This window comes from Mobula hypostoma, chromosome 8 (assembly GCF_963921235.1).
Source record: "Mobula hypostoma chromosome 8, sMobHyp1.1, whole genome shotgun sequence".
NCBI classification, from domain to species: domain Eukaryota; kingdom Metazoa; phylum Chordata; class Chondrichthyes; order Myliobatiformes; family Myliobatidae; genus Mobula; species Mobula hypostoma.
In genome coordinates this window covers 89,874,765-89,898,111 of record NC_086104.1, presented here as the reverse complement: position 1 = coordinate 89,898,111, position 23,347 = coordinate 89,874,765, and the positions used below count along the sequence as shown (strand labels likewise).

Below are 23,347 nucleotides of genomic sequence, written 5' to 3'. Positions count from 1 at the left end.
AAGTGATAATATATTTAAAAAACGAGCAAGCAAAGGAAAGTTAAACTACAAGAAAAATAGCATTTACACACCCTAACCAACACCCCTAAATATTCTTTTTGCATTCTCTCCATTTTCTCTATTGAAACAGGGAGGCTAGAACTTGACGTACTGCTCTCAGAAATGGCCTGTCTGAATCTGGTTCACATTAACTTTACTGCTACTAGGTTTTTTTTAATAGCTTATTAATTTTGTTGCTATTTCTAAATGTTTGCTGTGCTTGCACTCACAGAATTGTGGAATTATAACGTCACAGTCTTTGCCAGCTCCCCACAGAGCAAGCTACAGTTAAACTCTTAATCCATTAACCCACTGTTTGGGAATCCCAGTGGTTTGCCATCTGGCTCACCAGGTTTTCTTTCCTGTGCTCACATTAAACTGGCTGGGATCCTTAGAAAATTTATCTTAATTTGTAACATAATTCAAAAAATTTGAATTAAGTCCGCCTTGGATAGTGAATTGGAGTAATATCCCACAAACTGATATCTTCTAGTCCAAACTAGAAGTCTCAAGTTTCCACGTTTTTGAAGTTTTGCGTTAATTGGTCCCATTCACTGCTCTTTCCAAAGCTCTGAAAATCACTGTTATTCAGGTGCTTTCAATCTAATACCTCAAACTTTAGCTTTATTTGCCACGTGTACATCGAAGCATACAATTAAGTCTGTTGTTTGCTTCAAATCAAATCGGTGAGGAATGTGATGGGTAGCCCACAAGTGCTGCCACGATTCTGGCGCTAACAATAGACAATAGGTGCAGGAGTAGGCCATTCGGCCCTTTGAGCCAGCACCACCATTCACTGTGATCATGGCTGACCATCCACAATCAGTCCCCTGTCCCTGCCTTCTCCCCATATCCCGTGACTCCGCTATCTTTAAGAGCTCTATCTAACTCTTTCTTGAAAGAATCCACAGAATTGGCCTCCACTGCCTTCTGAGTCAGAGCATTCCACAGATCCACAACCCTCTGTGTGGAAAAAGTTTTTCCTCAACTCCATTCTAAGTGGCCTACTCCTTATTCTTTAAACTGTGGCCTCTGGTTCTGGACTCACCCAACATCGGGAACATGTTTCCTGCCTCTAACGTGTCCAATCCCTTAATAATCTTATGTGTTTCAATCAGATCCCCTCTCATCCTTCCAAATTCCAGTGTATACAAGCCCAATTGCTCCAATCTTTCAACATGTGACATTCCCTCCATCCCTGGAATTAACCCAGTGAACCTACACTGCACTCCTCCCATAGCAAGAATGTCCTTCCTCAAATTTGGAGACCAAAACTGCACACAATACTCCAGGTGCGGTCTCACCAGGGCCTTGTACAACTGCAGAAGGACCTCTTTGCTCCTATACTCAACTCCCCTTGTTATGAAGGCCAACATGCCATTGGCTTTCTTCACTGCCTGCTGTACCTGCATGCTTACTTTCAGTGACTGATGAACAAGGGCACCCAGATCTCGTTGTACTTCCCCTTTTCCTAACTTGACACCATTCATTGAGTAATCTGCCTTCCTGTTCTTGCCACCAAAGTGGATAACCTCACATTTATCCACATTAAACTGCATCTGCCATGTATCTGCCCACTCACCCAACCTGTCCAAGTCACCCTGTATTCTCATAACATCCTCCTCATGTTTCACAGTGTCACCCTGCTTTGTGTCATCTGCAAATTTGCTAATGTTACTTTTAATCCCTTCATCTAAATCATTAATGTATATTGTAAATAGCTGTGGTCCCAGCACCGAGCCTTGCGGTATCCCGCTAGTCACTGCCTGCCAGTCTGAAAAGGACCCGTTAATCCCTACTGTTTGTTTCCTGTCTGCCAACCAATTTTCTATCCATGTCAATACTCTACCCCCAATACCATGTGCTCTAATCTTGCCCACTAACCTTCTATGTGAGACCGTATCAAAGGCTTTCTGAAAGTCTAGGTACAGTATATTCGTTGACTTTCCCATGTCCATTTTCATAGTTACATCCTCAAATAATTCCAGAAGATTGGTTAAGCATGATTTCCCCTTCGTAAATCCATGCTGACTCGGACCTATCCTGTTACTGCTATCCAAATAAGCTGCTATTTCGTCTTTTATAATTGACTCCAGCATCTTCCCCACCACTGATGTCAGACTAACTGGTCTATAATTGCCTGTTTTCTCTGTCCCTCCTTTCTTAAAAAGTGGGATAACATTAGCTGCCCTCCAATCTGCAGGAACTGATCCTGAATCTATAGAACATTGGAAAATGATTACCAATGCGCCCACGATTTCTAGAGCCACCTCCTTAAGTACCCTGGGATGCAGACCATCAGGTCCTGGGGACTTAGCAGCCTTCAGTTCCATCAGTTTACCCAACATCATTTTCTGCCTGATGCGAATTTCCTACCCTAGGTCCTCTGGCCACTATTACATCTGAGAGATTGTTCGTGTCTTCCCTAGTGAAGACAGATCCAAAGTACTTGTTCAGCTCATCTGCCATTTCCTTGTTCCCCATAATAATTTCACCTGTTTCTGTCTTCAAGGGCCCAACTTTGGTCTTAATTAATTTTTTCCTTTTCACATACCTAAAGAAGCTTTTACTATCCTCCTTTATATTCTTGGCTAGCTTACCTTTGTACCTCATCTTCCCCCCCGTATTGCCTTTTTAGTTATCTTCTGTTGCTCCTTAGAAGTCTCCCAATCCTCTGGCTTCCCGCTCATCCTTGCTATGTTATACTTCCTCTCTTTTATTTTTATACTGTCCTTGACTTCCCTTGTCATCCACGGTTGCCCCTTACTCCCCTTAGAATCTTTCTTCCTCTTCTAACATAGTGTATTCACAATTTACTAACCCTAACTGTGTATCTTTGGAATATGGGAGGAAACTGGAGCACTCAGAGAAAGCCTACATGGTCATGTTGAGAAGATACAGGCTCCTTACAAGCAGTGGTGGAAATTGAGAGCCCCAATCTTACAGCTGGCTTTGTAAAGTGTTACGTTGCTCTCTATGCTTCTGTGATACCTCCTATGCTACTGTGCTGGATCTCCGTTCTTCTAGATTTAGTTTGCATTTAATTTGAGACCCCTTTATCAGATTGTAATTTCTTGCATTTTTAAATTCATTTGGCAATGTTATACCCCTACAGAAAGCCTGACTCTATAGAAAGCTATAATCACCCTCTTTGTGGACAGTGACAATCTGAATTGTTAATTTGTGGACTGTAGTACAAAAGTTGACTGTTGTGGGACCCACCTTCTTCACTCTGAGTAGCAAACTTCAGCTCTGCTCTTAACTTTGCGTCCATCTATTTATGTAATTCATTAATTAGCCCCAACCTTGCAAGTTCTGACTTGTGGTTACTCTGGTGTATGGTATTAGAAACACTTATGAAATTCAAAGAAAGTGCATCTCTTCAAAGAATACAATGTGAATCCATAAGATGTGCTTTTTGAAATTTATACAGACTATATGGTGTTGATTTCCGGGAGCTTGTGTACTTTGTTTACAAACCCCATTTCCAGAAAATTTGGGATATTTTCCAAAATGCAATGAAAACAAAAATCTGTGATATGTTAATTTAGGTAACCTTTATTTGACGAAAGTACAAAGAAAAGATCTTCAATAGTTTTACTGACCAACTTAATTGTATTTTGTAAACATACACAAATTTAGAATTTGATGGCTGCAACACACTCAACAAAAGTTGGGACAGAGTTAAAATAAGGTTGAAAAGTGCACAGAATATTCAAGTAACACCGGTTTGGAAGACTCCACATTAAGTAGGTTAATTGATAGCAGGTGAGGTATCATGACTGGGTATAAAAGTAGCGTCCATCAGAGGCTCAGTCTTTGCAAGCAAGGATAGGTCGTGGCTCACCCCTTTGTGCCAAAATTCGTGAGAGAATTGAGAGTCAGTTCAAAAGGAACATTTCTCAATGCAAGATTGCAGAGAATTTAGGTCTTTCAACATCTACTGTACATAATATTGTGAAAAGATTCAGAGAATTCAGAGACATCTCGGTGCGTAAAGGGCAAAGTCGGAAACCACTGTTGAATGTGCGTGATCTTCGAGCCCTCAGGCGGCACTGCCTAAGAAACCGTCATGCTACTGTGACAATTATAGCCACCTGGGCTCGGGAGTACTTCAGAAAACCATTGTCACTCAACACAGTCCGTCGCTGCATCCAGAAATGCAACTTGAAACTGTATTACGCAAGGAGGAAGCCATACATCAACTCTATGCAGAAATGCCGGCGAGTTCTCTGGGCCCGGGCTCATCTCAGATGGACCGAAAGACTGTGGAATCATGTGCTGTAGTCAGATGAGCCCACATTTCAGCTAGTTTTTGGAAAAAAACGGGCGTCGAGTTCTCCGTGCCAAAGATGAAAATGACCATCCAGATTGTTAGCAACGAAAGGTGCAAAAGCCAGCATCTGTGATGGTATGGGGGTGCATCAGTGCCCACGGCATGGGTGAGTTGCATGTATGTGAAGGTACCATTGACTCTGAGGCGTATATTAGGATTTTAGAGAGACATATGTTGCCATCAAGGCGACGTCTCTTCCCGGGACGTCCATGCTTATTTCAGCAGGACAATGCCAGACCACATTCTGCACGGGCTACAACAGTGTGGCTTTGTAGACACAGAGTGCGTGTACTTGACTGGCCTGCTGCCAGTCCAGATCTACCTCTTATTGAAAATGTATGGCGCATCATGAAGAGGAGAATCAGACAACGGAGACCACAGACTGTTGAGCAGCTGAAGTCTTATATCAAGCAAGAATGGACAAAATTTCCAATTGCAAATCTACTACAATTAGTATCCTCAGTTCCAAAACGATTAAAAAGTGTTATTAAAAGGAAAGGTGATGTAACACAATGGTAAACATGCCTCTGTCCCAACTTTTGTTGAGTGTGTTGCAGCCATCAAATTCTAAATTTGTGTATGTTTACAAAATACAATTAAGTTGGTCAGTAAAACTATTGAAAATCTTTTCTTTGTACTTTTGTCAGTTAAATAAAGGTTCACATGAATTAACATATCACAGATTTTTGTTTTTATTGCATTTTGGAAAATATCCCAACTTTTCTGGAAATGGGGTTTGTACTAGGGAGCTTGTTTCCCAGTACAGGTCGATCTTCACTAATCCGACTACCTGTAATCCGGTTCCTTCGATAATCCGCACTGATTTCAAATTTTCTGCACAACTGTAATTTAAAATTTTCCGGGCCACCATACCAATCTGCGCATTGTTTTGGTTGCACTAGAATCTGTTCACGTGTTGGTGCACTCTTGTAAGCACAGACAGGCGATTCCTGCTTGTTTTCCTGCATTTATTAATATCATTTGCGTGAGGCGTGGCTGCCTAGCACCTGCCTGTCTCACCTGCCAGCGGCGGGGGAACTGGCGTGTGCTGGGTGGGCTCGCCTTCTCGCCCACCTGCCGGCAGTCGCGCACTGCCCTCCGGCGGTGCCCGGCCGGCGCTCCGTTCTCTTCTGCCTACGACCTCAGATCAGACGTGGTGACCCGCTGAATTTAAGCATATTACTAAGCGGAGGAAAAGAAACTAACGAGGATTCCCTCAGTCACTGCGAGTGCAATGTAGACTTTGGGGTAACTGCAAGTCTGTGTCTTTGCTATCGCTTAGCTCATGCTTGAGTGCTGGTAGTGAGTGCACTTTATTTTTTGCCGGTGGGGAGGGGGGATTGTTGCTTGCTGCCGCTTACGCGTGGGAGGGAGGGGAGTGAGGGGGTGGACTTAGGGGTTCTAACATTTAACTGTCATTCATTCTTTGGGGCACTCCTCTGTTTTCGTAGATGGTTGCGAAGAAAAAGCATTTCAGGATGTATATTGTATACATTTCTCTGACATTAAATGAACCTCTGAATCCTTTGCTATGTTAAAGATATGATGAGGCAGTTAGCTATTGCTTAATGTGATCCTTCTGTAATTCGGCATTTTCACTAATCCAGCACTCCTCAGGGTCCCAATGGTGCCGGATTATAGAAGGTCGAATACAACTGGAGTTCAGTTGCCTGATGTTATCTGCCTTGTTAACTATCCTTCAGTCCTTGAGCTGCACTTTCTAGAAATTATTAAATAAAATCAATCTTGCCCCTCTGGTCTCTTTTCCTTTCCCTAGGTTATTCCAATATATAGATGCAATAAGTTCAAATCAGTCAATTTTTTTTGGCGTTTGATTCATTTATTTAATATAACTATTCTCCCTGATCCACCCAATCTCCCTGATAAATATTGATACAATATATTGCAAACATGTTACAGTAATTAGGAACACTGCTGGCTGTTCAATAAAATCATGGCTGATGTGATTGGAACTTTGGGTCCACATTTTTCCTTTAAATAAGAGGCTGTTATAGTAATCAAGATATTGTTTCACCAAAACCTCATATAACTGAAGGATAATCTCCCTACTTTTGTATTCAGTTCCCAGAGCAGTAACTTTTACCTTGTTAACTTTCCCATGTTAACTTGCTTTTAGCTTTTCGAATAACCTGCTGTACTCATTTGTAAACTAGTACACCCACACCTCTCGGCAATCTCTCAACATTTAGATAATGCTCTTTACTCTTGACAAAATGGACCGACCGTTTCATATTTTGTCAGTACACTGTCAGATCCTTGCCATTTGCTCAGCTAGCCATATCTCTATGGTCCCATTGTGTCCTCTTTACAACTCTCCTTTCTATCTTTTTGTCATCTTCAGCACCTTCATCAAAGTCATTTAGATGGTTTAAAAAGTTGACGCCTCAGCACTGAAATGTGGTAGACTGTGAGTTCCTTGCCAACTAGAAAATGACCCAGTTATGCCTTTTGTTTTCTGTTAGCCAGCCAATGGCCAATGTTCTGTTCATATCCAAATGTGCTTTCTATGTTGCCAGTTTTTATTTCCTACAGTAACCTGTACCATATCAAATGCCTTCTGAGAAATTAAGGATAAATACATTGGTTCCCCTTTATCCACAGTACCTGTTACTACTGCAATAAACTCCAATTAGTCAGTCAAACATGTTTCCCTTTCACAAAACCATGTTGACTTTTCATGGCATCGATTTTTGTTTCGAAGTGCCCTGTTATATATTTTTAATAGTTTCTAACTCTTTGTCAATAATAAACCTTGAGCTAATTGGCCTGTTGGTTACTCTTTCGTCTCCCTTCCTTTCTGAAGCAAATGTTATATCTGCTATTTTCCAATATTATGGAACTTTTCAAAAGTCAGGGATTTTGGAAAATTAAAACAATGAATCAACTAACTCGTAAGCCACTTCTTTCAAGGCACGTGGAGTATTGTCACAAAATTTGAAGTTGTCCAACAATTACTTAGTACCATATCTGTGGTGATGATTTTGCTGCATTACTCCATCCTTTCCTATTCTGGATAGATATCCAAATCCTGGATATAGTAGAAGTTTATTTCCTTTGGTCTTGACGATGGAAAAATATAAAATACCTGTGTAATTTGTCTACCATTCTCCCTTCTTCACCCCCCACCCCTACCATCAGCGAGAAGATTCAAAATCTAAAAGCACGTACCACCAGTCTCAAGAACAGCTTCAGTTCCATTGTTATAAGACTATTGAATGGTCACTAATGTGATATGATGAACTCGATCTCCCGATCTACCTCATTATGACCTTCATCCTTATTTTCTGCACTTGCACTTTTTCTGTAACTGTAACACTGTGCATTCTGTTATTGTTTTTCTCTTGTTTTAACTTGGTGCACTAATGTGATCTGTATGGATGGCATGCAAAACAAAGTTTTCACTCTTCATCAGTTCACGTGACAATAATAAACCAATTTTCCATGTCCTTATTTTCCATTGTTAACTCCTCAGACCCTTTCTATAGCGTGAACATTTCCTTAGTAACCATTTTAAATGTCTAGAAAATTTTACTTGCATTTCTACTAACTTTATTTTGTAATATTTTTCTTTATCATTTTAATCAATTTTGCTTTATACAGTATAATGTTCAATCTTTGCACAGTTGCTTTTCTCATGTATTTTTAATTTTTTAGTTAGCCACAGAAGCTGCTTCCACCAGGTGGAATTTTTTTAGAATATATTTATTAAAGGAAATCTTCCGGGATACCCAGACATCTCCATAATGTTTAAATTGGCTGGTCTCTTACCTAATTAGTTAGTTCTGCTCTAGTGTCGTTCATTGTTAACATTTATATTTTAAAATGTGAGGTTTGTTCGTATTGTTGTAGTCTTCAAACTGAAAGTAAAGTCAGGCAATCAATATTTATGCCATTTGCTATTACTTGCTGCAAATTATTCTGTCCATCACTTTGTAGTCTTTTCTTCCTTTCATTGATTCTCTCCCATGCTGTCCAGTTACTGATACAGCTATCAAGATCAGCATGGATGTGCAGTACAACTGAGTTTTTTTTTACCCTGTATTTTTCCTGATGTCGTCTTGGTAATTGGTTTATTCTATTTTAAGAAATTTGTATTTAAAATGTTTTCCCACAGATCAACAGCCCAGAGAAAGCTATTTTTTTGAACATATCTCGTTCATAACTCTTCTTATGTTGATTTATCTGACCTTGAGTGCATCCGTTACAGTATTTTTTTCAAACAATACAAATTCTGTCAAGTGATTTGAGGTACTTTGTTTCATTTGATTGTTAGGTCAATCAGACTGACGTTGTAGTGGTGACCAGTCCTCCACCTGAAGGCCATAAAGATGATTGGCTGAGAGCTGACACGACCATAATCGCATATGATTTACCAGGTAAGATTGTATTTCAGAAAGGATGTATACCCATTGTTTGAAAGTGCAGTTAGAACATGGAACAGCTCAGTATAGGCCCTTCAGCCCATAATGTTGTGCTGACTTTTTAACGTGCTCTAAGATTAATCTCACCCTCCCTTCCCACAAGGCTTTCGATTTTTCTTCGATCCATGTGCCTATCTCAGAGTCTCTTAAATGTCCCTAGTATATCTGCCTTTAACACCACCACCCCCTGACAGTTGACTAAAAGTAGTTCTGTAGATAAGTGATCTTGTGTTTTTTCAGCTACCAAAATCTGGGACATCCCCAAAGCAATTTACAACCAGTCAGGTACTTTTGAAATTATATTACTTGTTATGCAATAAAGCTAGTCGCCAATTTGCACAGGAAGCTCCAGCAATGAAATAAAGTCCACATAATCTGTTTTAATGATATTGGATAATTGGATCAATGTTCGTAAGGACACCAGAAATAACTTGCCTACTTTGTAACACTGCAAAATGAACAGAATATTGTGGATATGGCTTTGATTTAACATTTCATCTGAAATTTGAACTGTGCTCCCAGCTCTCCATAGGAGTGCCAGTTGTGATTGCACAATATCTTCTAAAGGGGAAGCGTTCTTCTACAAGTTTTTTTAGCTGTAGTGGGCAACTCTGTAATTTTGTAATATATTGGGAGAAGTGCAAATAGGTTACTATATAGAGGTATTTCACTTGATCATTAAGGTAATATCACTTATGTCGTCGATTATGTTCCCAACCCAATGACAAACTGGAGAGGTAAGAAAAACAGTGACAGACTGGAAAAACTTGATAATGCAGCATTCCAAGTTTGTGCATGCACAAAATGTGGCATTTCAAGATGAAAAAAAGACATTAATAACCCAGCATCTTCTCTCAGAGTTGATAATGTTGATTGCCACTGGCTTCGTTCTGATCTAATTTCTGTTCCTGTAGCAGTGATAGAATGGAGGAGCACTGTTGTTCCTGGATGAACCAGCCCTGTAGCTGCTCCTGCAGCATGTTAAATGGCTTCATTTAGGCTGCAGCTACTATTATATTGACAGTACAGTCCCAGCAATATCTACACAAAGCAGCAGCATGTTACACCTCCCTAATACACCCACACATTTCTCTCGGATGGTCTCCATACTGCTCGTTTATGCCTCACTGCTGAATCAACTCCTCCAACTCTGTGGGGGGTGGGGGGGCCGCCCATGAGTGTTGAAATTCCCATATACAGTGTTGTAACTATGAGCTTAGCCTTGTCTTGTGCTGTTGGCAATCACTGGCATCTCCATTCTCAAAGCCAACAATTGTTGGTAATTTCTAGACTTGCCTTGCACTAGGTTCATTCAGGGACCTATGGCTTCCTTCCAGAATTGGCCTTTTACAACTTCAGAGTCCTTGAAGCTGCCCATCATTCATGCCAGCAGCTTGCTGAAGGTGTAGCTGAAATATATTTCCTTGAATGTGGCAATGATGGTAGGTTAAGGGGTGGTGGAGTAGATGGGTGTGATGAAGGCTTGCATCTGGCAGAAGGATTGCAAATTAGAGTTGGTGATATCTAGAGTGTGAACAGGTTTTTAGGTAGCTTTGTGACTTGGATTGAGAATGCTTATGGGTGAGAGCTGTTCTCTTCACTCTCTCGACTCTGGGTGGAGGGGTGATCTAAATGCAAGTAGCTGCTGAGAAAATGTCCAGTGTCTCCTTGGCCTTTAGGTTCAGCTTTCCTTGAAAGCCCTGTCATTGGTTGTGGTGCTATGAGTGGGAGATGTGGGGGGGGGGTGGGCTTTGACTTTATCTCCATTATGTTTCTAGTGGAGACCCATCCCCTCCCTTAGTTAATGCAGGATGGAGGGGATAATAGACACTTTTCTCGGTGTCCTTGAGAACATCAGGAAGTATGAGTTTCCTATACAATGGTACTGGATCCTTCACCAGTTAAGGAAATGTTTCACTCATCTTCTCTCAAATCCTCTTTGCACTCTTGGTGATTGCTTGGCTTAGTGGCATGTGGTGGTGACTCTGACCCTCCATGCCCAAGGGTTTTGTATTCTCTTGAATTGCTCCTCATGAGTAATGTTGTGACTCTCCACTTTAACTGTTACCTAGGAGTCTTAAACTTGCACATTCGATTCAAAGATGCTCAGGATGAGTGGAGCTAAGCCCAATAAATGCCATACAGCAGACTTCCCCATACTTGCATCGCCAAGGTTTGTAGCATGCACTTTCACATTCAGTGAGAGTGCTTACTTGGTAACTTTTGACCAGGATTTGATTAATCTCGGAAGCCATTTACCAGACATTCTGGCACTTAATTTTCTTGTGTACACTTATTTCACATTAAGTAGTGACGCATTCTAGGAAGTTGGCAGGAGGAAAGTACGTAATTGATCGAGCTTTCACTAATGCAAAATGTAAATTAGCTCTGAGTGATTGGACTTGATTTTTGAACTCCTTATGGGTTTTATTTTCCTTTTGATGCAAAGTAAAGTATTTTCAGGATGGATTTTATTTCAACTATTTCAAACCCATGGGGCTTTGTGATGCAATATTCTGTATACATGAAGAATTTCGTGTCTGGGTTCGTCTTGAACCCACGGCCTTTGGTTCTGAGCCAAGAATATTATTAGTAAGCCATGGCTGAAATTGCATCAACTGTTGACAAGTGGGTAGTAGTTTGTGAGGTGGTACTTTCTTCCACTGTCTGCACTGAGATTCTGTGTATTTTCAGTGCTATCAAAGCATATCTTTCTTGTTTCTCCTCCATTTAGAGTGGGCCTGGGGATCCCCATGACACTGTGGGAATGTTGCCCATTTTCAGGGATTTTGAGAACATGCTTGAATCATTTCCTCTTGTCCAACGAATGATCTCTTTAAAAACGACAGATTAATAGGTAATGCCTGTTTTGGAAGTCTTGTGCGCACATGCCAAGAATACAAATTTGACCCCGATGCGCAAGCGATGTAATCAGAGATTATATTGATTAGATGCTGACGATGATTTGTTAATTTGTTCAGAGGCGGCACAGTAGCACGGCGGTTAGCATAATGCTATTACAGCGCCAGTGACCTGGGTTCAGATCCTGCCACTGACTGTATGGAGTTGTACATTTTTCCTGTGACTGTGTGGGTTTCCTCCAGGTGCTCCAGCTACCTCTACACACCCCAAAGACATAGGAGTTAGTAGGTTACTTGGTCCCAGGGGTGCAATTGGGTGGCATTGCCTCATTTGGCCAGAAGGGCCTATTATCTTGATGTAAGTCTCTAAAATTAAAAATAAATCCTGCCAGTGGATTTGGGAGATTGTTGGAGTAAATGCACTAGTCCTGTTTCTCCTATGTTCAGACCTACCTACTGTAGGTAGTTCATACCTCAAACATAAAAGAGGGCAGGGATCAGTGCTGTTTGGTGGACTATAAACTTGTTTTGAGATCTTGATTTTCAAACCATGGCAAAAGATTATGCTGGTGCACTGAAGACAGTAGTTGGTTTCTTCACTATCTCCCCTTTAAAATGTGCTAAGTAGTTTGTTTTGCAGGGTCTTGCACAGCATTTTTGGAGGGTAATATTGTTCAGCTTGGATGAATTGGTACAACATCTTTATTTTGTGAATGTTAAGTGTAAGGCCTATCCTATCAAGCAAGTCAACAATGACTTGGAGCTTTGTATTTGTACACAAACACAAGTGTCATCTCCATGTTGAATCTGTTGTGAGCTTGGTTTGAGAGTGGAGACAATGCATTTCTTCTTTCCTATTTGACTCTGACCAAGGTTTATCCTTCAGTGTGTTTTAAATGACCAATCTGTAGAAGTTTGTCTATGCTATATTTAAAGTTTTTTAAAAAATGTTTGATATGTTTGGTTTCAAATGTCATGATAAAAGGCTTTGTGTAAATGAAAATTATTATTATTTGTGAGTTTCTGACCTGAAACAAGATGCAAGACTATTCAGTGTCTTTGATACTTAGATTTGAAAGCTAGAAACTTGAATTTTGGTGGTGGTTCATTTTTTTTTGTTAGTAAATTCAACCATGTGACAAATTGCTGGGTTTCAACCTGAAGGGCAATGACCATTTCTTTCCTTTCCCCTGCTTGACCCACTCAGTTCCTTCTCCAGATTGTGCATTGCACCAGATTTCAGCATCTGCAGTTTTGTGCATCTCCTGTGACAAAATAGTAATGTGTAGTGTTGAACAGGAATGCTGGAAGATGATGGAGAAACTCAGTGGGTCAGAATCTAGAACTAGCAGTCTCTTGTGTCTCCATAGTACTATCATCTACTGTCTTGAAGTTCTCTGGGTTGGACTTCACCAGATGCTGGAAATCTTGAGCAATACACAAAATGCTGGCAGAACTCAGCAAGTCAGACAGCATCTATGGAGAGGAATAAACAGTCGACATTTGGACTGAGATTATTTCGATTTGTTCAGTTAAAGACTTGGGAAGCACTTTTTTTTTGATATTCTTTGTATCTGACTGAACTGTTCCCTGCTGCAGCTTTTAACTCAAGCTCCAACTGTCACGGTTTCCAGCACAATGAACCTGGATTATCATACGATGGAATTGGGCTCTTGACGGGAGCTCTGCGGATCAAGGTAGGGAAGAGTTTGGCTTCCCAGTTCCTGGGGGGGGGGGCGCAGTTTGCCTGAAGCCTTCTTTTATTATCAGAAGCCTGAAGAATGTTGTCCATGAATGTGAAGACTGTACTTGTTGAATCTGTTGCAAGGTATCCTTGTCTAACTGGGAACCTGCCATAATTTTGTATCCCTCTATCAAATCTCCACTCATTCTCCTGCACTCCAGGGACTAGAGTCCGAACCTATTTAACATTTCCTTATAACTTGGGTCCTCAAGTCCTGGATGCATCCTTATACATTTTCTCATTACTCTTTCAGTCTTGTACCTTTTCTGTTGGTTGGTGACTAGAACTGCATACATTGCTCCACATTAGGCCTCTTTTGCCACTTCAGCATAACATTCAAACTCCATTACTCAGTACTTACAGTTGTAAAGGCCAATATGCCAAAAGCTCTTTTTTGAGGCCCTGTATACAGTAACATGTGAATTTCTTGGGCACATGTAAATCATTAGGATGCCTAAGACTTCCGCACAGTCCTGTATTTGTCACTGTGGAGTGGAGAGCAGATTTGTAAAACTGATGGGATTAAGGATGTTGGGAATGGCAAGGGCCAGAGTGCTGTGGGGAAGGATGTGGGAGCAGGTGGCAGAGAAGTGCCGGGGGTGGGTGATGGTGGGGGTGCAGACACAGAAAGCCTTGAGACACCAGGCAAGGTATTTTGATTCCAACAATTGGTTTATTGGTTATTACAGCATGTACCTCTGGTGCGTCCTGCTCCTTCCCCTCTCTCAGAATCAGGTTTATCAATCACTCACATAAAAGACCATAAGACAGAGGAGCAGAATCAGGCTATTTGGCCCATCAAGTCTGCTCTGCCATTTCATCAATTCACCTATTTTCCTCTTGGACCCAATCTCTTGCCTTCTCCACGTATTCCTTCATGCCCTGAACTATCAAAAATCTATCAACCTCTGTCTTAAATATACATAAGGACTGGGCCTCTACAGCTGCCTGTAGCAAAGAATTCCACAAATTCACCACTCGGCCAAAGAATTTCCCTCCTCATCTCCATTCTAAAAGGACGCCTCTGTAATTCCCTTTACTCCACTTGTAATATTGATGCATCTGACTTTAGTTTTTCTTTCTAAATTTCAGGGTGATTTTGATCATATAATGATCACTTTCCCCTAAGGGTTCTTTTACCTTAAGCTCTCTAATCAATTTTGGTTAATCCACATCACTGATATAGAAACAACAATGGACCCAATACCAATCCTTGTGGTATGTCACTCAGAGAGGCAACCATCTAGTACCACTCTCTGGCTTCTCCCACAAAGCCATGTCAAATCCAATTTACTACCTCATCACAAATGCCAAGCGACTGAACCTTCCTGACCAATCTCCCATGTGAGACCTTGTCAGGGGCCTTGCTATGAGAGATGTATGAGATCCTAAGGGAAATTGAACCAAGTAGGCGTTGAGGTATTTGAGACTCTCCCGTTACTGTAAGCAAGGAGACGCAATTAGATTAGGTGCTGGTCATTTCAATCTGCAGTGTGCAGTAATTTTTTTCAAAGTAAATTTATTATCAAAGTACATATATATCACCATATATACCTTGAGATTCATTTTCTTTCCAGTATTCACAGCAAACACAAAGAAACAATAGAATCTATGAAAAACCGCACATGAGAAGGCAAACAACCAGTGTGCAAAAGACGATAACCTGCAAATACAAAAAGACAAAAAATAATAATAAATAACTAATAAATATTGAGAACAGGAGACGAGTCCTTGAAAGTGAGTCAGTAGGTTGTGGGTGAGTGAAGTTATCCCCTCTGTTTTTAGAGCCTGATGGGGTTCAGGGTTAATCACTGTTCCTGAACCTGGTGATGCGAGTCCAGACACTCCTGTACCACCTTCCTGATGACAACACCAACAAGAGAGCATGATCTTATCACAGTGGTTGATGAATTCCTGGAATTACTTCCTTGTTGAGGAAGATCATTAGGGGTATTTAAAGAGCAGGTAGATATGCTTTTGAAAGATTAAGGAATTGTGGACCCCAAAGAACTGGCACAAGAAGTATGAAGGCCTTGGGCAAATCAGGCATGGTCGTATCAAACAGCAGAATGGTCTACTATTTTCTTGTGTAATAATTTTCTTCTACCAAAGTGCCATGTAGATCAATATCTTAGCGTCCATGTTTTTAAAAAGTTCAGTCAGATTCACTAGAGCAAATCCATGCCTGATTCCTTAATGATCGATGCTTTCTGATGAAGTTTAATTGTCAGTTAATGCATGGTTTCCACTTGTTTGTCCAATAGTGTTCTTCTGCTAACTGTCCTATAACTGAATGGTTCCCCCTTTTATTGTTGTACTAACATGTTAACACTGTTATAATTCTCCAGTACCATGCCTCTAGCCAAAAAGAATTAGAACTCCTCTGAACAGCTGGAATACATTTTATGCAGGCCTAGTAATTACATTATTTTCAAAGAGACACTGGTATTTCCTGTTTATTTCATGAAGTTTCAGGCGCCTATTTGTTTGCATTGATCCCCCTAGTTTGTGAAGAAAGCTCGAATTGTTCATTACAAACTCAACCTCCACAGGCAGACTACATTTTTCTGGGCTCCAGTAGGCCCTGCTTTTTCATTACCTGAAACTTGAGAGCATGTATTATCAAGAATTTATGTTACCCCGATTTACCCTTTTTATATTTTGCTTTATTTTCCACTTTTTATTTCTTTCCATTGCTCTAAGGCTAACGTTCTTCATTGTTTGACAAGGGAATGTGGAGGTGACGTTTCTCCTAATTGTGTGTTTGGAGCTAAAGGCCTCAGTCTGCAAATGATGGCTTGGGCATTCACCGTTCAGGGGACAGTTGATCTTGCGTATACAGAGACTGAAATGATAGATCTTTTACATTTAAGAAATCCAGGGGTATATAGGATGAGTACTGGAAAGTGATGCTGAAGAAAAAGATGACCATAATTTTGGATAGTGAAGCACATGAGGGGCCTACTGGTTCCTGTTTATCTTTTTCAACTTGTTTCCAGTGTCTCTTTGTCAGATTGTATATTTGAATTGTAAAACAAAAAAAAAATGCCCTTCTGCAATTGTACATTTTATTCTGGTCTACATTTGTCCTTTTATATAAACTTATTAAACCTAGTTAGCATCGCAACCATCAAATTGCTTTTCTAATAATTAAACCTTCCACTCATGTAGGTCCAAGTTCAAGTCCAGCATTGCAACCAGCTCACATTTCTCCCAAAATCCACCTGTCAGGGTAATGTTTTAAGCCAAGACTGTGAATCAATATTATGCATACATCTAAAATACTCCTGACATTAATCCAAGACTTTCTAGCCACAAATTCAGGCCGCTGGTTGTGTCGGACATTTCCCAAGGAATGAGTCTAACTTCTGACAGTCTCCAGCACTCTGCTGTTCAAATACAGCCAAGTCTGAATATACTTGGTAACTGCAGAAAGTGTAATACAAGTATATATATCTATTATTTTCCTTGGGATGTTTGACATCTAATTCAGTGCCGTGTTTTTGTTTGAATATTTTTGCTCTTCCATTTCTCTTATACTCCCAGCAGTGCCATGTCTTTTTTCTCCCTGTTCACCTTATGTTTAGAAGCGGCTGATTCTACTTCTGTTACCATTGCTCATCGCATCTCTTTCTGTTCCCCTGTGTATTTTGTTAATTCTCTTCCATCTTGACTCAAACTTTGCAACAAGGAAGGAAATAAATCAAACTGCAGTGGGACCCTAGTGGGTCAGGCAGCATTTGTGGAATGAGAAGATGGGTGACGTGTTGTATTAAGATCCTGCCTTAGGACAGAATTTTTTCTTTTGCTCCTGATTTTAGATCTGCACCTCTTGTCTTTTTAGGACATCATCTGGCATTGACTTTTCCTTTTTGTCTAACTGTGTTCTTAGCTCGTCTTCTGTACCTCAATGCAGAAAATGAATGCACTCCAAACACCTTTGTTTTTTGGCCTTTATTTCCTCCTCTCCACACACCTGTGATTTTCCTACTTTCCATTTCCAATTCCTGCTCCACTCCCTATATAAACTATTTTAATTGTATAATGATTACCAGTGAAGTTCCCTATGTTGGTCCCAGACCTATGAGATGGAGCGCATCTGACTCATGGAGGTCCCAGGCTTTCTCAAACCACGTCCTCCTGCACAAATAGTCTTAAACCCTGTTTTCCCTTCAATCTGCTTTGGTCACACATTCAGGAGGTGGCTGAGAGTGATCAAGAAATGACTAACCTTTCCTAAAAAGAGAAGTCGGTGAGTTTTTTAACTTCTGCTTTCCAAAATCTGCCAGCAGGACTTCATCCCTTTCTGTTGAGATTATAGTGGCCTTCAAACTGCTTGCCTGCTCCAATTCCCATCTTTTCTGGAGGCATCCTTTGTCCGAGCATCATCAGGAATACGTCAGTAGCCATGGAAACACTAATCTACCCTGTTAAGCAACTAAATCTCCTGTAGCTTCCTTGCTTGGCTTTCTCCCAGCCTCAGCTGCACAGACTGTCCTGAAACCTCTAGAGCAAGAGTTCCCAACCTGTGGTCCACAGACCCTTGGTTAATGGTAGGGGACCATGGCATTAAAAAATGGTTGGGAACCCCTGCTGGAGGAAATCCGGCCAGTATTGAGCTGAGTCCTATTTACAGCAAGAGGCATTCAGTAGATGTTGCCTATATCTAACCATATGGAATTACAGAGCTCAGAAACGGGCCCTCTGCCCCAGCAAGTTCATGCCAGCCATGAAATATATTTCCATATTAATCCCATTTCCGAGTACTTAGCTAGCTGCCTTCTACACTTTGGTGAATCAAGTGCTCATCTTCTTACTGGAAGTTTGAAAACACCTGTCTCCCCCACCACCTTAGGGAGGATGTTGCAAGAAAAAAAAACCCCAATCCTCCCTAATCTCCCAATTCCTAAACTTGCACTCATTGATAAAGGCAGAAGTTTCTCACTAGTGAGCTCCTTCCTTTGTATGTCCACCCCATCTCATAATTTTGTGTACCTCAGTCATGGTGCTTGTCAGTCTTGTTCACTCCTAGGAAAACAGCCAGTGTTTCCTGTCTCAAAGTTCAAAGTAATTTATTATCAAAGCAGGTGTATTTCACCATATACTACCCGGAGCTTAATTTTCTTGCAGGCACTCACATTAAAGCAAAGAAATATAACAGAATCAGTGAAAATCTGAACACAAAGCCTGACAAGCACTCCAATGTGCAAAAGATGACAAGCTGTGCAAAACATACATATATACATGGAAGAGAGAGAGAACATGAGTGCTAGAGTCCTTGAAAGCGAGTACATAGGTTGTAGAATAGCTCATTGTTGAGGTGAGTGAAATTGTCCACACTGGTTCGGGAGCCTTATGGTTGAAGGATAATAACTGCCCCTGAACTTGGTGGTGTGGGACCTAAGACTTCTGTAGCTCCTTGCCGATGGCAGCAGTGAGAAGAGAGCATGGCCTGTCTTTCCTTCTGAAGTGGCCCATCCCTAGTGGAGACATGTTGAGTCTTCTGTGCTCTCTCCAATGCAGTTACATCCTTCCTATCAGTGTCACACACAGTATTTCAACAGTGGCTTAGCTCACGTATAATATAGCCACCTTGCTCTGTAGCCATAATGTACTATAGCCACCTTGCTCTGTGCTTTTGCTGCTCTAGGGGAAGCAATCTTAGTATCTCGAACTTCTCATTTTCCACTCCTGGATTATCTTTTTGAATCTTGAATTAAAATAACATACAGGGAGTTCCACAACAACACAATAGTTACATTGCCTGATAGAAAGTCATGTTATAGCAGAATGAGTTGTAGTTGCTTTCAAAGCACAGATTTAATCAAGTTTTCCCAATTGTGATCGTGCTATAAGCAGTGTGGCCCTTGTAATGCATGTAGTATTCTTGAATCCTTCAATTGCGTTGTAACCAATTTGCATTGCGGTAGAACTGCCTTGATAGATTAGCCGGGGTTTCATGATTCAGAGAGCGGCAGCAAATGGGTACAAATGTCCTCCATATCTGCAGGTTGGAGTTTGTCCGATGTTTGCTTTGGAATGAATCTAACTAAAATGAGAACAAAGGCAGTGTTTGGATGTTGGTTTCTTTTAATTGTCACTCACCATTTGTGATTTCTGCATACTCTTGGTTACCTTGCTTGTACAGTTTTGTTACTTTTCAAAGCCCCTTGGCCCCTAGGAGGACAAAGATCATCCATCCAACATCCCAGTACTTACTGTCTCATTATCGGCTCCTGAATGGCAACACTCATTTGAAAATGTCTTCCTTCTCTCAAATTCTCATCTATAACCTTCAGCCCTGAAACACTCCATATTTTCAGTGAAGAAGAAGAAGAAAGCCCTTAACTCCGAGTGGAGTCATTGGCAGGCTTTCTTATTTTTACAAGGTTGAGTTGCTAGCTCGACACTCAACCCAGCACAGATGGAAAGCGTGTAAGGGAGCCGGCTAGTCGGGCTCTGATGCCACTACGCCACCAGCCGGCCCTCCATATTCTCAGTGCACCTAAATCTTTTTGCTATGTATCCTAAATACCCATCGCTATAATATGCCTCAGTCTGCTGCATACAATTCTTTCACAATTATTTTTTCTGTTTCTTACTACTTTTCTTCCAGAAGATGCCCTTTAAAATTGTTTAACTGGCCAAGAGCTTTGGTCAATTATGCTAACATTTTGGCTGAATTAAATTCCCAAGCCACTTCAAATATGTTCATAATTATGTACTTTATTGTTGTGGGTTATCCTCTAATGCATGTTATTTCAAGAAACTACTTCACCTTTTCTGAATGGCAATGAATAAGTTTTTGGAAACGGAGCAAGGTTATCAATCTGTGAAGGTTATTTCATTTCTTAATGTATGCCTAACAGAATACAGTGGAAAGCAGCACCAGGTGGTTCAAAGAACAACAACGCAGGAGATGGAATCTTCAGCCTCTCAAACTGCACCCCGTCTCGCCTGTCCCCAGGTAAGCTATCACAGCCGCCTTCTCCCTGTGTTTTAGTGATTGGCTTCAAAGGGATATTCACAGGAATAAAACTGATGGTTTGATTACCTGGAATTGCTGACAATTCAGTCACTGCCTCACTAGATGATGTTGCCGCACTTGCTGTCCACTGAACGCCAGTCGAGTTCCTGAGCTCCCCTGTAGCTTACCATCTTCACCAAAGCGTTACTGTTGAACGGGGTTTTTTTTAATAGAAGTGATTTAGGGGTTGGAGCATTAATAAAATAAAATCCAATCATCTTTATTAACTAGTGCAGCAGCACTATCAGAATCCTCAACGTGTCAAACTAACAAAATGTTACAGTATACGTAGAACAACACAGGAAGAGGTCCTTTGTTCACAATGTCTGTGCCAAATTCACCTAAAACATTCTGCCTGCACATGACCCACATCCCTCCGTTCATGTTCATGTTCTTGACTAAATGTCTCTTTAATAGACTCAGTGTACTTGTAAGCTCTTGCTTCTAGGTGTGCTCTTGCACGACTCATTGGAACTCATTTACTGCTCTATATGACTTGTTCAAATGTTTGCAGTGACATTGAGATCTCCCGGGCACAAACTCCAAAAGCAATCGACATTCTTGCCAAAGAGATTGGGCTGCATCCAACAGAAATAGAAGCCTACGGAAGGAATAAAGCAAAAGTGAAACTATCTGTCTTGGATAGATTGAAGACACGGGAGGAAGGGAAATATGTATTGGTTGCTGGGTAAGAACATTTTATTGCCGGTTCATTCATTAGTAAGAAATGATAGTAATTTTTTTTCTTGGAACTCCTCGCTATAATACAGGCTGTCTCCAAGTAACGAATGAGTCTAGTTTTTATAGATGCCCATCTTGTCCACAAATAGAAAAATGCACAAAATTCGCTCTGTTGTAACCTTACCTCCTCAGTACCACAATGGTCTCAGAAACAGAGACATTTACTTTAAGGAAGAGAGAAAGCCAAGTTCTGCCTTCATATGTTAAAGTTTTGAATTTAATATGGTGGGAGATTGATCATATGAAGGCGGGGGGGGGCATGAGCTGATGTTCATAACCTGAGAAACGGCCTGTATTGTACCATGGTTAAGCTGTCACGGTGTTTCTTGGAAAGAGATATGGTAGTAACCACACAGAATTGTGAAAGGGCATTCCAAGAGAGAGAATTTCCAATTATCAGAGAATTTGAATCTGTGGAATCAAAGATTACATTCTGGAAGGTGCTTATTCTATCCATGGAGTTCATGTTCTTAAACGGTGCCTAACTGGAGGTGCTAACATCCAGTTTAAAGTTTAAGGGCAAGCTTCAATCCACACAGTCTGGAGAATGTGACTAGCACAGATGGAATTGGGGGAATCTGGATAAACAGCAAGTTCAGGGTGGGGTGGAGCTGAGGAATGTAAAGAGAATAATATAAGATTGGTGTAAATGGATCTGATGGTTGGTGAGCCCAAGGGCTTGTTTCTCTGCTGCATGTTTATGTAAACCACGGGCCCAAAGTGAAGAGCAGTGTTCCTACTGCTCAAGGGAATATTTATTCCACAAACCAGGGAAAGTTTACACCCGACAATTAACCTGCCAGTTTGGATGTTTTGGGATCTGGGAAGAGACTGAAATCCTCAGAGGAAACCCATGTCATAGGAAGAACGTACAAACTCCACATAGGCAGCATCAGGGGTCAGAGCTGAACCCAAGTTATCGGAGAAAGCAGTTACCATGACCTGAAAAAATGGCCAAGTATGATAGATATTGTGTCTGACTGTATTGTGCTCCTTCAGTTCTTCACTGAAATGCTAGTCCAGACTTTATGCTCAGATTAATAGGAGTGGTATTTTTGTCTGCCCCATGTCGTGGGTAATTGTTTTTATTGGGAATCATTGTCTGGACTTGGTTCAAGTTGAGCAATCACCTTAATAGGGTAATACATGTCTTCTCTGCTGTGTTTGTTTAGTATTACACCAACTCCTCTGGGAGAGGGAAAGAGCACAGTGACAATTGGATTGGTTCAAGCACTAGCAGCTCATCTGGATGTTAACGCATTTGCCTGTGTGCGACAGCCATCTCAGGGGCCAACATTTGGCGTTAAAGGTAACCAACTTAAAAATAAGTGCTTCCTAAACAGCTAGGTCATTACATTTTTTTATTTCTATGACAGTTGTGAAATTGTGTATTCAGCAGACATGCAAAAGGATCATATCTGGATAATGCTGTGCACAACTGTTCTACTGCCATCTCCTGCCATCTTACTTGTACCTGGGGAAATTTGATTCTGGAGAATCTTTTATTTTGCTTCCAGGTTTAGTTTGTTCTCTTTCCTCCTCGTCCCCTCTCCTTGAAAGGAATTAGTGTTCACTCTCCGTTGTTCAGTTAGTTTATTGCTGACCAGTTTATCATATACTCTTGGTCTAGGGTCAGCTGAACATGGGTACAAGCCCAGATGTGATCAGCAAGTCTAGTCCAGTGCCCACTGCTGTATTGAGGGTTGCAATATTGGAGTTGCTGTTCTTTAGTCACAGTGTTATGCTGAGTACCTACCAGCACCTTCAGCTGGACATAGTACCCATGATAATATTGGATTGCTGTCTACCGCCTGGCCTACAGGTATTCCTCAACCAGCGCAATTAAAATATATTCTCGTTTGGCCTCTCTTACGAGGAAATTGTTGCATATCAATTGGCTACCACAATATTCTGCACTACAATAACCTTTTCGTAACCCTCGTGTAGTAATTCTGTTTACCAGTTCACTGTAGAAGGCCTTTAAGAGTTGCTGTTTGTATGGCACTTGATTAAGAAAAGCTGACTTCCTTCTCTTAAAAAATAATTGGCAAGTGAGTTTGTCCTTATGGACTTATGATAATTTTGTAATTACCAATAGTGAACCAGTAGTTACTGGTGCAGTACTATTTTCTGAATCATTAAATCTTGGGTATAGTA

The 23,347-nt window shown here is 40.9% G+C and overlaps 1 protein-coding gene across 1 annotated transcript in view; it reads left to right on the top strand.

Annotated features, from left to right (window-relative positions):
- mthfd1l (methylenetetrahydrofolate dehydrogenase (NADP+ dependent) 1 like) overlaps positions 1 to 23,347 on the top strand; it is a 160,891-nt gene that overhangs the window by 36,894 nt on the left and 100,650 nt on the right. Inside the window, exons 8-12 of the mRNA XM_063056298.1 lie at positions 8,670 to 8,772; positions 13,278 to 13,375; positions 20,292 to 20,389; positions 20,964 to 21,137; positions 22,363 to 22,499. Coding sequence (XP_062912368.1) covers positions 8,670 to 8,772; positions 13,278 to 13,375; positions 20,292 to 20,389; positions 20,964 to 21,137; positions 22,363 to 22,499 — 610 coding nt within the window. The remainder of the gene's footprint in view (positions 1 to 8,669; positions 8,773 to 13,277; positions 13,376 to 20,291; positions 20,390 to 20,963; positions 21,138 to 22,362; positions 22,500 to 23,347) is intronic.